The sequence below is a fragment of the Pimephales promelas genome, chromosome 8, assembly GCF_988280905.1.
Source record: "Pimephales promelas chromosome 8, fPimPro1.hap1.1, whole genome shotgun sequence".
Classification (NCBI taxonomy): domain Eukaryota; kingdom Metazoa; phylum Chordata; class Actinopteri; order Cypriniformes; family Leuciscidae; genus Pimephales; species Pimephales promelas.
Window position 1 is genome coordinate 14,772,026 of NC_142776.1, and position 13,496 is coordinate 14,785,521.

Here is a 13,496-nt window from a genome sequence, read left to right on the forward strand (position 1 = left end):
TTATGCCTGTTTTGATGTTTGTTTGATTACTTATCAAGCTTCGTTCATGTTTAGTTTGTCATGCGAGTGTGTGTCATTTTTACGACCTAAAATCCTTAGCTGGTTATCCGAATTTAGTAATTATGCTGTGTTAAAACTGGATAAAGGAAAGGGTCGGGTAAGGTGTCACGTGACGTACACTTTGCACATTTAGGGTTTTTCTCTGTTTAAACACACTAAGTTGTTTTGGATAGTTAGAGTAGGGAAGTATATGGCGTCTCGGGCGTCGAACACTTTTCTTTTCTACATTTTGGTTTGGTATTAGTTAGGTTAATTGAAAACAGGTTAAAAAAGATTATTTTCTTTTTATTCATTTCTTTGAGTTGGCACTGTCCAGTTATTCCCTTTTTCTTTTCCAGTTTTGGAATAATATTATTTGCTGGTATGTTTGTTTTACTTTATTGATTGGAACGAAGGGTCATAACAGCGAGTTTATCTGGACACTTGCCTAATTGGTTATGAATTCAATGACGCATGTTACACTGCACAACGAAGCTCTTACTGTATTTACATGATAGTGTCTGCATTGGTGAAAGCATTAGAGAGCAGAAACTGCATTGCAATAAGATTTTCATCCTAGCGATCGACAGACTGTCCTATGCTTGCTCAATGCTCATCACAGCTACATTTTATGTGATGGGAATAGATCTAAATACTTCAAAAACATCTCACGATTCGTTAGTCTCGATAGCTGTAATAGTAAAAACATATAATAGCTGTAGTAAAATTATTTGAGAGAAATTCACATGTAATACATAGCTATTTCATATGCAAGCATGTCAGCCAATCACAGCAGAGGCCGGTTACACACAGCAGACACGCGCCTTCAAACAGAGCGTTCAAATCAGAGGCAAAAATCAGGCTAGGAAAAATGCCTTTATTTCTAAATTATGACTATTTTTTATCTAAATAACTTACTAACATTATAAGGGCAACCCAGGAAACATAAAATAATAATAAAAAAAACATTCTAGGTAGGGCTGAACGATTTTGGAAAATAATCTAATTGCGATTTTTTTTAACCAATATTGCGATTGTGATTTAATATGCGATTTAAAAAAAGTTATTTACCATCTGTATTAGTCAACAAAGACAAGCAATAAATCATTGTACAGTAGGGATGGGAATCTTTAGATAGCTCATGATCCAATCTACTTTTTTTCTTATTAATTAATCTTAATTACATGTGTAAAAACACATACTTTAAAAAATAAATATAAAAAAAACATTTAATTAAACCAATTACATGTTAAGAATTTTAAATAGGCTATATAAAATAATATAGCTTCAAAATATAAAAGCTAGTAAATAAAGAGAAACAAAAAAAAACATTACAAGCAATAAACAAAGAGTGGTCTCAGTATTTAAAAGTAGGCTGTCTAAATGTTTTTCATTCAAGAGCTGGAGTGATTTCCCCTCAGTTTAGATACGATAAGCTGCATTCACACTAATGCATACATCTCTTTTGAAATTGTAAATGTGGTTTGTCCTGTTGGTTTAAGATATAACTGACCGTGTTTACATCAATTTCGCGTCATAAAAGCATTTTGACATGCAAGTACATTTACCAATGAGTCGCTCACGGCCGCATGCACGAGCGCTCTTCACAAAGCACGCGTTAGTATTTTAAAATGAAAGCAGCCTTCTCAGTGATTTTCATGGTTTTAATATAAGCCAACTGCATTCCAAAATACATAAATAATGCCTCTGTGAAGCATTTGTTAAGAAAATTCCCGCGGGAGAGAACGCGCACTGCAAGTGTAAACGTTATAACATCAAGCAAAGCGGCAAAACCTGTTCAATGAAGCCCGCGAATGTCCTTGTAATTCGGTTTATTCCCGAACTTTATGAAATAACGTTACTATGTTTTGGAAGGTTCGAGCGGTGTCGTGTGTGTGAGTGAGGAAGAGAGAGAGCGAGAAAATAGAAGCAAGCAGATTCAGAACACGGTTCGTTTCTAAAGCACGCGCAGCGTCATCACGCATCTGTGTTTAAAAACTAAGCTCAGACTCGATTCTGAAATTCTCTGAATCGATCCAGGATTGTTGAGGAGAGGAGAGAATAAATAACACAATAAACTGTTCTTTTCTGGACGCCAGACCGCGTAGCGTGGCAAATTGACGCTTTATCTTGCAGACTGCTTTTCTCTCGCGTGTCACGTGACCCAGTGTAATCGCAGCTCTTGCGATTTTATCGCAAATGCAATTAATCGTTCAGCCCTAATTCTAGGGCATCTTTAATACTTATAAACCACATATTAATGCCTTATTCTGCATGACCATATTCAAAATCCCTTAATACTACCCAATTCACACCAAATACCTAAAAAGAACATCAACCTTACTAACTATTAATAAGCAGTAATTTGGAAATTGAGGTAAAAGTCATAGTTAATAGTGAGAATTGGATCAAATAAACTTGTCAACTTGTATATACAGTGGACATTGGATATGCTCATCCTCAGCAGTTCCTTTAAAGGCAACTTAAGTAAAAGAGCTCAATATTTAACAGAACATACAAAAGACTAATTCTGAATGAGAGGTCACATCACTTCCGGTTCGTGGACGTTTTTTCACATAACCTGTACTTTGCAGTGTACTTAGCAGCATGAAAAACTAAACTTGTATTGTGAATAGTTATTAAAGCAAGAGAAGAGCCCTTCCACATAATCCTTAAGATCAGTAAATTCAAGGCTTCTGGTCATTCCTAGGATATCCAAGTCCACTAAAGGAGGGAGCGTGTTCTCGCATTTAGCTCCAAAACTCTGGAATAGCCTTCCCGATACGGTCCGAGGCTCTGACTCGCTGACACAGTTTAAAACGAATCGGTTACCTAACGTAACATCGGTTCTCTCTAGATGAGGGAACGAGTATTGCGTAAGCTAGCTTACGCTACGGGAAAGATTCATCTTTGCTGAGAAGTTGAAGCCAAAAAATTATTCCATAATTTTGTAATCATTGTCAACGCAGTATCTCTGAGGCAGACTATGAGCGGGCTAGCTAGCAGCTCATTGGTTCGCTCAGAGAGAATGCACAAACCTATGGGAGAGCGGCGCTGAGCCCACGGCCAATGAGCGGACGGCGCTCGCTCATTGCGTCAGAGCCCGCCAAAAGGGGCGTGGCTACAGTGTATACAAGTAGCTCTCCCAGGCTCGTTCGTTGATTCTGTCAGCATGAAGCGAAACGCTGGTGGCGCAAGCACGGCCCGGAACGCAATACTCGTTCCCTCATCTAGAGAGAACCGAGGTTACGTTAGGTAACCGTTTCGTTCTCTTACGAGAGGTTCTCTCGTATTGCGTAAGCTAGCTTACGCTACGGGAACATCTGGTCAACGCCGTGCGCGCTATGTACCCACTAAACATCCCAGGGGGAAAAACACCGGGGAAATCTTTAAGTGGACGAAGACAATAAGGCGGCCAGCATAGCGGCCGTTACCATCTAGTGCAAAATGCCCTAAAGGCGGCCGGCGTAACGGGCCGTGAAGGTATAATGCATAAGCACATAGGGGAAACACAAGGGGCGAGCCGGTTGTGATAGGACTCCATATAGTGCGGCTTCCTATAGGAGAGCTGTATAGTACTAGACCGCCAGAATTTTAGCCTGCAAGGCGGGAACTTCCAAGTTATAGAATCTGACAAAAGTGGAGGGGGAGGCCCATCCCGCAGCCACACAAATGTCGTGAATGGAAATTCCGCAGGACCATGCCCACGATGAGGCCATGCCTCTGGTGGAATGAGCCCTGACGCCCAGTGGGCAAGGCAGGTCTTTTGAGGCATAAGCAGAGGCAATCGCATCTACTATCCACCTGGATAGTGTCTGTTTCGAGGCGGCTAACCCCTTGGTGCGGCCGCCGAACGACACAAACAGCTGCTCCGAGCGTCTGAACGCAGCAACACGTGTAGTGTACACTCTGAGAGCCCGAACCGGGCAGAGGCGATCAGCGTCACGTTCGCTATCGGATGCAGGCAGCGCCGATAAAGAGATCACTTGCGCCCTGAAGGGGGTACCAATCGCTTTCGGAACATAATCGTGTCTAGGTTTCAGAATGACAATGGAGTCATTAGGTCCAAACTCAAGGCACGCGGCGCTTGAAGACAGCGCGTGAATGTCCCCCACACGTTTTACTGAGGCGAGTGCAGTCAGAAAAACGTTTTTTAGCGAGAGGTATTTTAGTTCCACGGACTCGAGTGGTTCAAACGGTGGGGCTTTTAAAGCTTCTAGGACTATAGAAAGATCCCAGACCGGCACCGTGGGGGGGGCGAGGGGGGTTCATCCTTCTGGCTCCCCTGAGGAAGCAGATGATTAGCTCGTCTTTGCCCAAAGACTGGGCGCGCCGGGGTTCAACGAACGCCGTGACGGCTGCCACGTAAACCTTTAGAGTGGATGGGGACCTGCCCTTATCCAGCATCTCCTGAAGTAACACGAGCAAAGACGAAACCTTGCACGTCCGTGGGTCCAAATTTTTGTCGGTGCACCATCTAGAGAACACAGACCATTTTGCAGCATAGAGCTTTATGGTAGATTCCGCTCTGGCGTGTTTGATCGTGTTCAGAACCCCTTCTGGCAATTCGACGCGTAGTTGTTGGTCACCCATGCATGAAGCGCCCAGCGCTGTGGATGGGGATGCCAGACCGAGCCGCGGGCTTGAGTGAGGAGATCTGCTCTGATTGGAATGGGCCACGGGGCTGTCCGTGACAGCTCCGTAAGCCTTGGGAACCAAATCTGATTCTCCCAGCGCGGGGCTATGAGGAGCACCGAGTGGCCTGAGTCCCTGATTCTCTGAATGACCTGCGGTAGCAAAGAAAACGGGGGAAAAGCATATAGCGGGCGGCGGGGCCAATCCTGGGCTAACGCGTCCTCGCTCTTTGAAAAGAATATCGGGCAGTGAGCGTTCTCTTCTGACGCGAAAAGATCTATCTCCGCTCTGCCGAATAGGCGCCACAATGTTTGGACTGTTTGAGTGTGTAGGGACCATTCTCCGGGGGAGACAAGGTTCCTGGACAGCATGTCTGGACTGTCGTTCAGATGGCCCGGTACGTGCGTCGCTCTGAGCGAGAGCACTCTGGGACCACAAAAGGATGCGGCGCGTCAGATGAAAGAGATTCTTGGATCTGACCCCGCCCTGACGGTTGATGTAAGATACCACGGCCGTATTGTCTGAGCGAATCAGGACGTGGTGACCGTGTATGCACGGGAGGAAAAACAGCAGCGCGTTCTCGACCGCGATCATTTCCAGACACTTTATGTGTAGGGAACTCTCCTGGCTCGACCACTGGCCGGCGGCCGGTGAGCCCTCGCAGACCGCACCCCAACTCGAGTTGGATGCGTCTGTCGAGATGACTTTTCGGCGAGAAAAGGTTCCCATGATAACGCCCCTCTGAAACCACTCGATTACTGACCATGGTTGCAGTGCAGTGATACATGTCTGAGTAATCTTGATAATCTGGCGGCCCGTAGTCCACTCGCGGTGGGATACGCGGCTCTTTAACCAGAGTTGAAGGGGGCGCATGTGCAGAAGACCCAGCTGTAGCACAGCGGAGACTGAGGCCATATAACCCAGCATCCTCTGAAAAGATTTCAGGGATGTGTGGGTACCCATCCGAAAAGAGGCGGCTAGACGCTGAACATGGCGCGCGCGCTGTGTGGATAAGCGAGCCCTCATTGTGATAGAGTTCAAATCTATTCCAAGGAATGAAATAGTTTGACTGGGCTGGAGAGAGCTCTTTGTCCAGTTGACAGAGAGTCCCAGTGCTTTCAGATGGTTGAGGAGAACTGCGCGGTGCGACAGAAGCTCCGTCTGGGAATGTGCTAGAATCAGCCAGTCGTCCAGATAGTTTAGAATGCGCAGCCCCTGACTCCGCAGGGGAGCGAGCGCTGTATCCATGCACTTTGTGAACGTACGGGGTGCTAAGGATAGGCCGAACGGGAGAACGGCATATTGGTAAACCTGACCCTGGAAAGCGAAACGTAGGAATGGCCTGTGATGAGGGTTTATCTGGATCTGAAAATAGGCGTCTTTCAGGTCTAGAGAGATGAACCAGTCCCCCTAGCGGACGTGCGCGAGGAGTTTCTTGACTGTGAGCATTTTGAACGGTCTCTTCATGAGCGCTTTGTTCAAAGCCCTGAGATCTAAGATCGGCCTGAGGCCGCCGTCTTTCTTGGGAACAAGAAAGTAACGGCCGTAGAACCCCGACTCGGTCATAGATGGTGGGACTCTCTCTATTGCGCCCTTCTGCAGCAGCTTGGCTATTTCTGAGAGGAGCATGTTCATCGCAGCTGGGCTGACAGCGGATTCGAGCCGAACGCGCGAGCGGCGACGAAACTGTAATCGATAGCCATTCTTTATGATGCTTAAGACCCACGGGGAGATGCCGGGGATGGCTTCCCACGCTTCGCAGCATGCGGCTAGCGGTTGAATGGCGATTTCGCCCTGGTTGCTGCACATAGCGGGCTGGACACTGAGTGTGGGCACGCTTAAATTGTGAGTGGCAACGGGACTTACTCAGAGAGGAGTTTATGGGCCGTGTGACAGAGCGAGCAGAGGGGGGACAGGCGCATGGGCTCGTGGGCGTGTTTATGTTCTCTGCTACTAGAGCGGTTCGTGACTGCTCCGTGAGAATGGGCTCTGTGGGAGACCCGGGGCATATGGTGCTTGTGTGTATAAGTGAACACATGCTTGTGGGCACATTTTTTACACTTGAGGCTTTTATGCTCTTTTTGTGAACTCTCTGGGTAGCCGTGAAAACGGCTTTTTGTCGCTCGCAAGCGGGCAGGGAGACCGGCTTGTTTGTGGCGGTGAACTCTACTGTAGTCGGCGAGGAGACGGGGACTAACAGAGGACGAAGCTTTGACGGCGGTCCGGCCGCAGCGGGAGAGAGCCGTCTTTTTCTCAGCTGTGCTAGGCAGACATTTGCTGATCAGGCTTCAGCGTGATCTTGGGTCGAGGCCCCCGGGGGGGAGGCTGTCTGCGGCGGCTGTCAGAGCGAGAGCGAGGGCGGCCGCCCTGTCTACGCTGGGGCTGCTGAGCTTGCTGAGGTGGGCGCTGCTGTGGGGTTCTGGCAGGGGGCTCGTGAGAGCGGCCTGCCGAAGAGCTAGCGCAGCGGGGTAGGAACAAGTTCATGGCCTGGGTCGCTTTCTGTACCTCGGAGAAGCGGTCAACGATGCCCGTGACGGCAGATCCGAAGAGGCCGGTCGGAGAGATAGGCGCGTTGAGGAACACGGCGCGTTCTGAATCTCCCATGTCGGTAAGCGTGAGCCACAAGTGTCTCTCAGCAACACAGAGGGCGGCCATGCATCTCCCCAGGGCTTGTGCGGAGGCTTTTGTGGCGCGAAGGGAAAGGTCCGTAGCACTTCTCAGATCCGAGAGGATGGGCGGGTTCCTACCGCTGTTCGCCATTTCGCACAAGATGTCGCTCTGAAGCACTTGGAGGACTGACATTGAATGCAGCGCTGAAGCGGCCTGTCCGGCGGCAGCATAGGCGCAAGCATGAAAGGTAGAGGTCGCTCTGCACGCCTTTGAAGGAAGCGTAGGGGAAGCACGCCATCTAGCAGAGGGCGGGCAAAGATGAGCGGCGACCAGGTCCTCGACGGGCGGCATGGCAGTATAACCCTTCTCGGCGGCTCCGTCCACTGAGCGCAGCGAGGCGGACACGTCGGAGCGGTTTCGAGCCGAAAGAGGGGCATTCCAGGACTTAGTGAGCTCGTTATGCAGCTCAGGCAGGCGGGGGCCGGGCGCCGGTGCAGGAATTTACCATCCATACGGTTCGGTGGTTGCTCGGGGAGAGGAGACCACTCGAGATCCAGGCGGTCGACGGCCTGTGAGAGGAGACGCAATAGTTCCTCTTCGATGCCGGCGCGGGTCCCCGCAGACTCTCTCGTCGAAGAGCCAATCGACGACCAGTCCTTGCTGTCAGAAGCGTGCAGCGAACAGGAGTCCTTCTCATCCGCGGTGTCGTCCGAGGCGACAGAGCGGCTACTCGGCGGCAACTGTATGTCCGGCTGGGGCGGAGAGGGAGAGCGGTCGGTGGGCGGCGGCGGCGGCCCGCATGAATCCGCAGGGGGCTCCGGCAGCCTCTGGGAGCGGCGTTTTTTCTTCCGCGGCGAAGTGAGAGGCGGCGCGGGAGCGGTTTTGACCCCCTGCAGTCGTGCAAGCAGGGAGGAAAAAGGCAGGTCCTCGCAGTGGTCGCATCCTCCGTTGGAATAAGCGAAAAGGATACGGCGTCGGATGGCGCTAGCTTGCTGGGCGGCTGAAGGTGGCAGAACTCAGTCTCCGGAGCTCGCTAGAAGATGCCTTCTCGACGACGGCGGCTTCTTCCCAGGACAGCGGATGCGTGTAGCTCACTGAATGATGAAGAATCGACGAACGAGTCTGGGAGAGCTACTTTTATACACTGTAGCCAGGCCCCTTTCGGCGGGCTCTGACGCAATGAGCGAGCGCTGTCCGCTCATTGGCTGCGGGCTCAGCGCCGCTCTCCCATCGGTTCGTGCATTCTCTCTGAGCGAACCAATGAGCTGCTAGCTAGCCCGCTCATAGTCTGCCTCACAGATACTGCGTTGACAATGATTACAAAATTATGGAATAATTTTTTGGCTTCAACTTCTCAGCAAAGATGAATCTTTCCCGTAGCGTAAGCTAGCTTACGCAATACGAGAGAACCTCTCGTAAGAGAACTAGATTAAAGACGCATCTCTTTAGTCAAGCATTCACATAATGCTTACCTTTTAGTCCTCTGTTATGCCATACGGAACCGTTTGCCACGGACACTGCTTAACGCACCAGTGGGGCTCGACAGCCTTTTAGACAAACGGGTCGGCGCGTATGGTTGGGTTGCGGAGAGTTTGGGTTGTGGAGAGTTTGTGAGATAGGGGTTTTCTAACACCGACTCCCGTATAATGGAAATCATTATGAACATCAGCTATGCTAATTATTTCCCATCTGCCTTTCTGCTGTTATCTCGGGACGCTTGTCCCGAGAAAAATGGCGTTCGTCAGGTCCAGTTTTGTATCCAGCCTCTCACGGGGATGTCGGATGCCCCAACGCCTGTGATGAGAAGACCAACGCCTATGAAGAGACTACTCAACGTCTGCGATATGTTATGGTGCCGTTTTATACAATATTTATATTTAATATTTATATATAAACAATATGAATGTAAGCCAGAGGAGAACTGGCTCCCGACTGAGCCTGGGTTCTCCCAAGGTTTTCTCTCCATCCAATCTGATGGAGTTTTGGTTCCTTGCCACTGTCGCCTTGCTTTTGGCTTGCTCAGTTGGGGTTATTTAATATTTAACAATATTATTGATCTGTGTTGTACTACTTTCATGTTATCACTGTGAAGCTGCTTTGATACAATCTGTATTGTGAAAAGCGCTATATAAATAAATGTGACTTGACATAATACCATGCATGTACTGCCCCCACTGCAAAAACAGAAATCTGTAGGAAAAACAGGTTTAGTTTAGTGTCTTACATGTCTTGTTGACATCCTGCTCTTGATTCCTGGTGTCTGTGTGATGTCATCCTGAGGCTGGGCAGTCCAGGAAGACAAACGGCTGCATGACTTGGATTCTGATGAAGAGACAAAACGTCATGACATGTTTTGCCACATTTATATACATTACTCTAGAAAAGTATACGGCAGACATTTCATATTTCAACAAAAGTCTTTACCACTCCGACTCTGCTTCAGTTTTCCCATGGTAGCCGCGAGAGATGACTTCTGGCACTCAAAAGGAATTACTGAAAGCATCTTCCCATGAGGGACGTACAGCTTCCCAGAATAACACCACAACTGTATTCAGGAGAAAGTGAATCCATAATTAAACATATGTATTATCTTTGTGAAAAAAAATAAAAATAAAATAATAATAATAATAATAATAATAATACCATACCTGACTACAGATCCTTCCTGACATTTCTTTACTAGCCTGAAGAGTTTGGAAATGAGTGTTCCAGATGCAAAGGTAATCTACGAATGACAAAATTCCAATGATTATTGCACCAATCAGATATCAAGTGATCAAAGAGGGAAGAATAAAAAAAAATCCAGCACTAAATGTCATTGATAAGAATGTGAAGAGTATGGGTGTTGACAATTTGATTGTCATTTTATTGATAACGGTAAGTAGAAATTTGTAAAAATATATTTTGGTTTGTAAAATTCTTGTTGAAGTTGCTTAATTAAATGGGAAAAAATAGAAGTAAAACCGATACAAAAACACAAAAATCATAAACTGCTTTTTTGGGTGGAAAATGCAAGGAGTATAGATCTAGGCGATAAAACGATAATTATTGAAATTAATTTTCCTCTATTAACAAGTTTAATAAATGTTCAATATAATGTTTGCACGCCAAACGTGGAATGAAATTGCGCTACTTGTTTGATCTCCACCACTCAAACAATTTATCATCTCGGTACAAACGGCAGCACAGCGCGAGCTTACGAGAGCAAATGAATTCAAAACACTGAGCGTTGATCACGCAACCACTAAACAAGTATTTTGAGATCCAGTTGAGAAGCATCTTTTTTAGAGATGCACCGATTGATCGGCTGGTGACCGGAATTTGCCGATTTTCATGTGATCTGCCATGATCGGCGACCGGCCGGTCAGTCTGACATGCCGATTTTATGCCGGTCAAATGCAGTCGGGCGGTGCATGATTAACATTGCGCAACATCAGCATTACAAATGCACACGGAACGCACATGTAGGAAACCTTGTGAAATATGACCGTTTCACACTGCAAGCGGCGCGCATTTTTTCCAGCGTGCATGTTAAACAAGTGCATTCACATCAGGAGCGTCGCATGAGCAGCAGTGAAGTGGTTTCGCCACCGAGTCTATTTTTGCTGCGCCGCTCACGCTCCATTAAAGTGAAAGCACACTTTTGATGGACAAAATAAATTTAACACAAAAAGTGCCCAAAATGCACAAAATTTGCATGTCTAGTGTGTTTTAACAAGAACTGGAGTAGGCTGTGTCAGAAATTAAAATGACTCTTTATAGAAAATATTTATAAAAAGTTCACCCAATTAAACTTGTTTTTATTATTCAGTTTGGATAAAAGTATATGGTGATTATCGGCTCAAATTGGCATCGGCAGGTCAAACTCAATGAAAATCGGAATCGGCCTAGAAAATTGTAATCGGTGCATTGCTAATCTTTTTTTACTTGAATGGACACAAGTCAAAATATCCCCAAACACAGTCAGTTATGTCTTATGTGAACGTAAACAGTTAACAAAGAAAACGCATAATTATATATTAGATCTGTGCTTAAAGTTACAGCAGCCTAACATATAAGAGACTCAAATAACTGTCGGTTTTTGTGATACAGGCAAGTGTTATACATCATTCAAAACTGTTAAATGTCTTTTATTTGTGTACACTAATTAAGTCTCCATTTTTAAATGATGTAAATCAAACCAAAAACAAATATTCTCTGTCTAAGTAATTCGTATGAAAGCAACGACATGTACATTTTCTCCAGGCCGAGCTGATTAGCGCTAGTGCGACCACGCCCACGCGAGCTATTCAAATGATCCACGTAAAGGAAGCAGAGCTGTTACCGCCCTAATCACCTCTAAACAAACTCTTTTCACTCTGCTTTTTGTCGAGTTTGGAAGATTAAGGTAAGACACATAATACACATCTTATGGTTGTATACAGCCTTCTTTACATTGTAGCTACTAGTTAAACTGGTGCCAGACTAAAATGTTATGAAATGAGACTGGAGTGAATGTACACACAAGAATGTTTTTATCTTCGATAATTAAACACAGCATGATAAAAGAAGGATTAGTTACTCTTCAATGGTGAATATTATAATGTTAAGACATGTATGTTTGCTGATATCTGCTGAAACGTAGATATGTATAATGTAACAATAGTGTTTAATAGTTTGGAGCGGATTCGGATCGGTTCAGTAAATGTCCTCTGCACGCGGTGAGTGAGTCACTCGCGCTGTGGGTTTGAAAAGCAAAACATGCCAAACATTATAGGCACAGGTTTTCTCCAATCTCATTTCATAACGAATGGAAACTTTTGAATATATATTTTTCATATTTTTTTGTCTAGTGTAGTGTTACTGAAGTGTTTCTTTTTAACAATATATAGGCTGCCTGCTATTTATCTGTTATTTTATGCAGCCCTATATATATATGCTATAACAATGCACAACAAACTTGGTGTTCATATATATTTAATAATTGTAACCAGAAAAATAAATGTATTCCCAAAATATTGCAGCCCTATAGTTTCTCTTGATATCTTTCTCAGGTGTGAAAAGCAGTAATATTAAAGGGCACCTATTATGGAAAATTCACTTTTACATGGTGTTTGAACATAAATGTGTGTTGGCAGTGTGTTAGCAAAACCACCCTAGAATGATACAAATCCACCCAGTGTTTTTTTTTTACAATCTTAATAAATAATATGCCCTGTCTCAGAACGAGCTGTTCTAAGATACAGCGCTTTGTGACGTAGAATTGAGCAAGGGGTTTGATTGACAGTGTGGTTGTGGCATAGACCCCGCCCTCGGTGATCTGCACACCATCCTCCATTGTTTCAACGACAGCCGGTAATGTCTTTTGGAAAAATAAATGTTCTGTCGTGGGTTAATCCTGTTGTTATAGCTTAAAATTAATCCTCAAGTGTGGATTGTTGTCTACTGTTCCACTGTCACCTCCAGTAACAGTAAGTGTATTTTATGATTTTTGAGCAAATAGTCTTTTCAGTCGATGTCAGCCAATTCAACAACAAATACATCTAAAGTTGTTGTCGTCGTCGTCATCGTAGGATGTCTGTGTATATAATTTAAACCTTGTTTGTATAGTGTGTAACAACACGTTTATAAATATATATATATATTTTTAAAGATATTGTATTAAAAACTGCATATGTTGTTCTGTAAGTTAGCCATCTTCTCACATTTGCCACAGAAGCACCTGTATGACAAGTAAACATGGCGCAACAGGTCCCTCGCATAAATGTAATTTCGCTTGTACGTCAAACTTTCACAAAATGTGTATGTAGTTTCACAAAATTGCGCCAGCGTTAGTGTTTGTGTGTCTGTGTGTGTGCGTTGCACATGCCCATCATTTCAAAGGGGACGCGATTACAACTCTATAAGTACATAAATGTATCAAATAACCATACCGTTACGTACTGGTCCATTCGCATCTGTGTTTATTCTGCCGGAGTCTCTTCGTACTATTTATATATTCCGATTCAAAAGTACGCTGAATGACATTCAAAACAGCGGTTTCTCTCACTCACTCAGTACTAGGGCTGAACGATTAATTGCATTTGCGATAAAATCGCGATATGATGAAATGCGATTTTGTATTCGCAAGAGCTGCGATTACACTGGTCACGTGACACGCGAGAGAAAAGCAGTCTGCAAGATCAAGCATCAACTTGCCACTAGGGGTGGTTAATCTGTCTGATTTCCCGATT

At 45.5% G+C, this 13,496-nt stretch overlaps 1 protein-coding gene across 1 annotated transcript in view; it reads right to left on the reverse strand.

The window, feature by feature from the left end:
• Nucleotides 1–13,496, reverse strand: part of nol11 (nucleolar protein 11) — a 93,226-nt gene that overhangs the window by 13,449 nt on the left and 66,281 nt on the right. The window contains exons 8-10 of the mRNA XM_039693820.2: nt 9,933–10,009; nt 9,709–9,829; nt 9,509–9,606 (exon numbers count right to left, since the gene is read on the reverse strand). Of these exons, the coding sequence (XP_039549754.1) occupies nt 9,509–9,606; nt 9,709–9,829; nt 9,933–10,009 (296 nt within the window). The remainder of the gene's footprint in view (nt 1–9,508; nt 9,607–9,708; nt 9,830–9,932; nt 10,010–13,496) is intronic.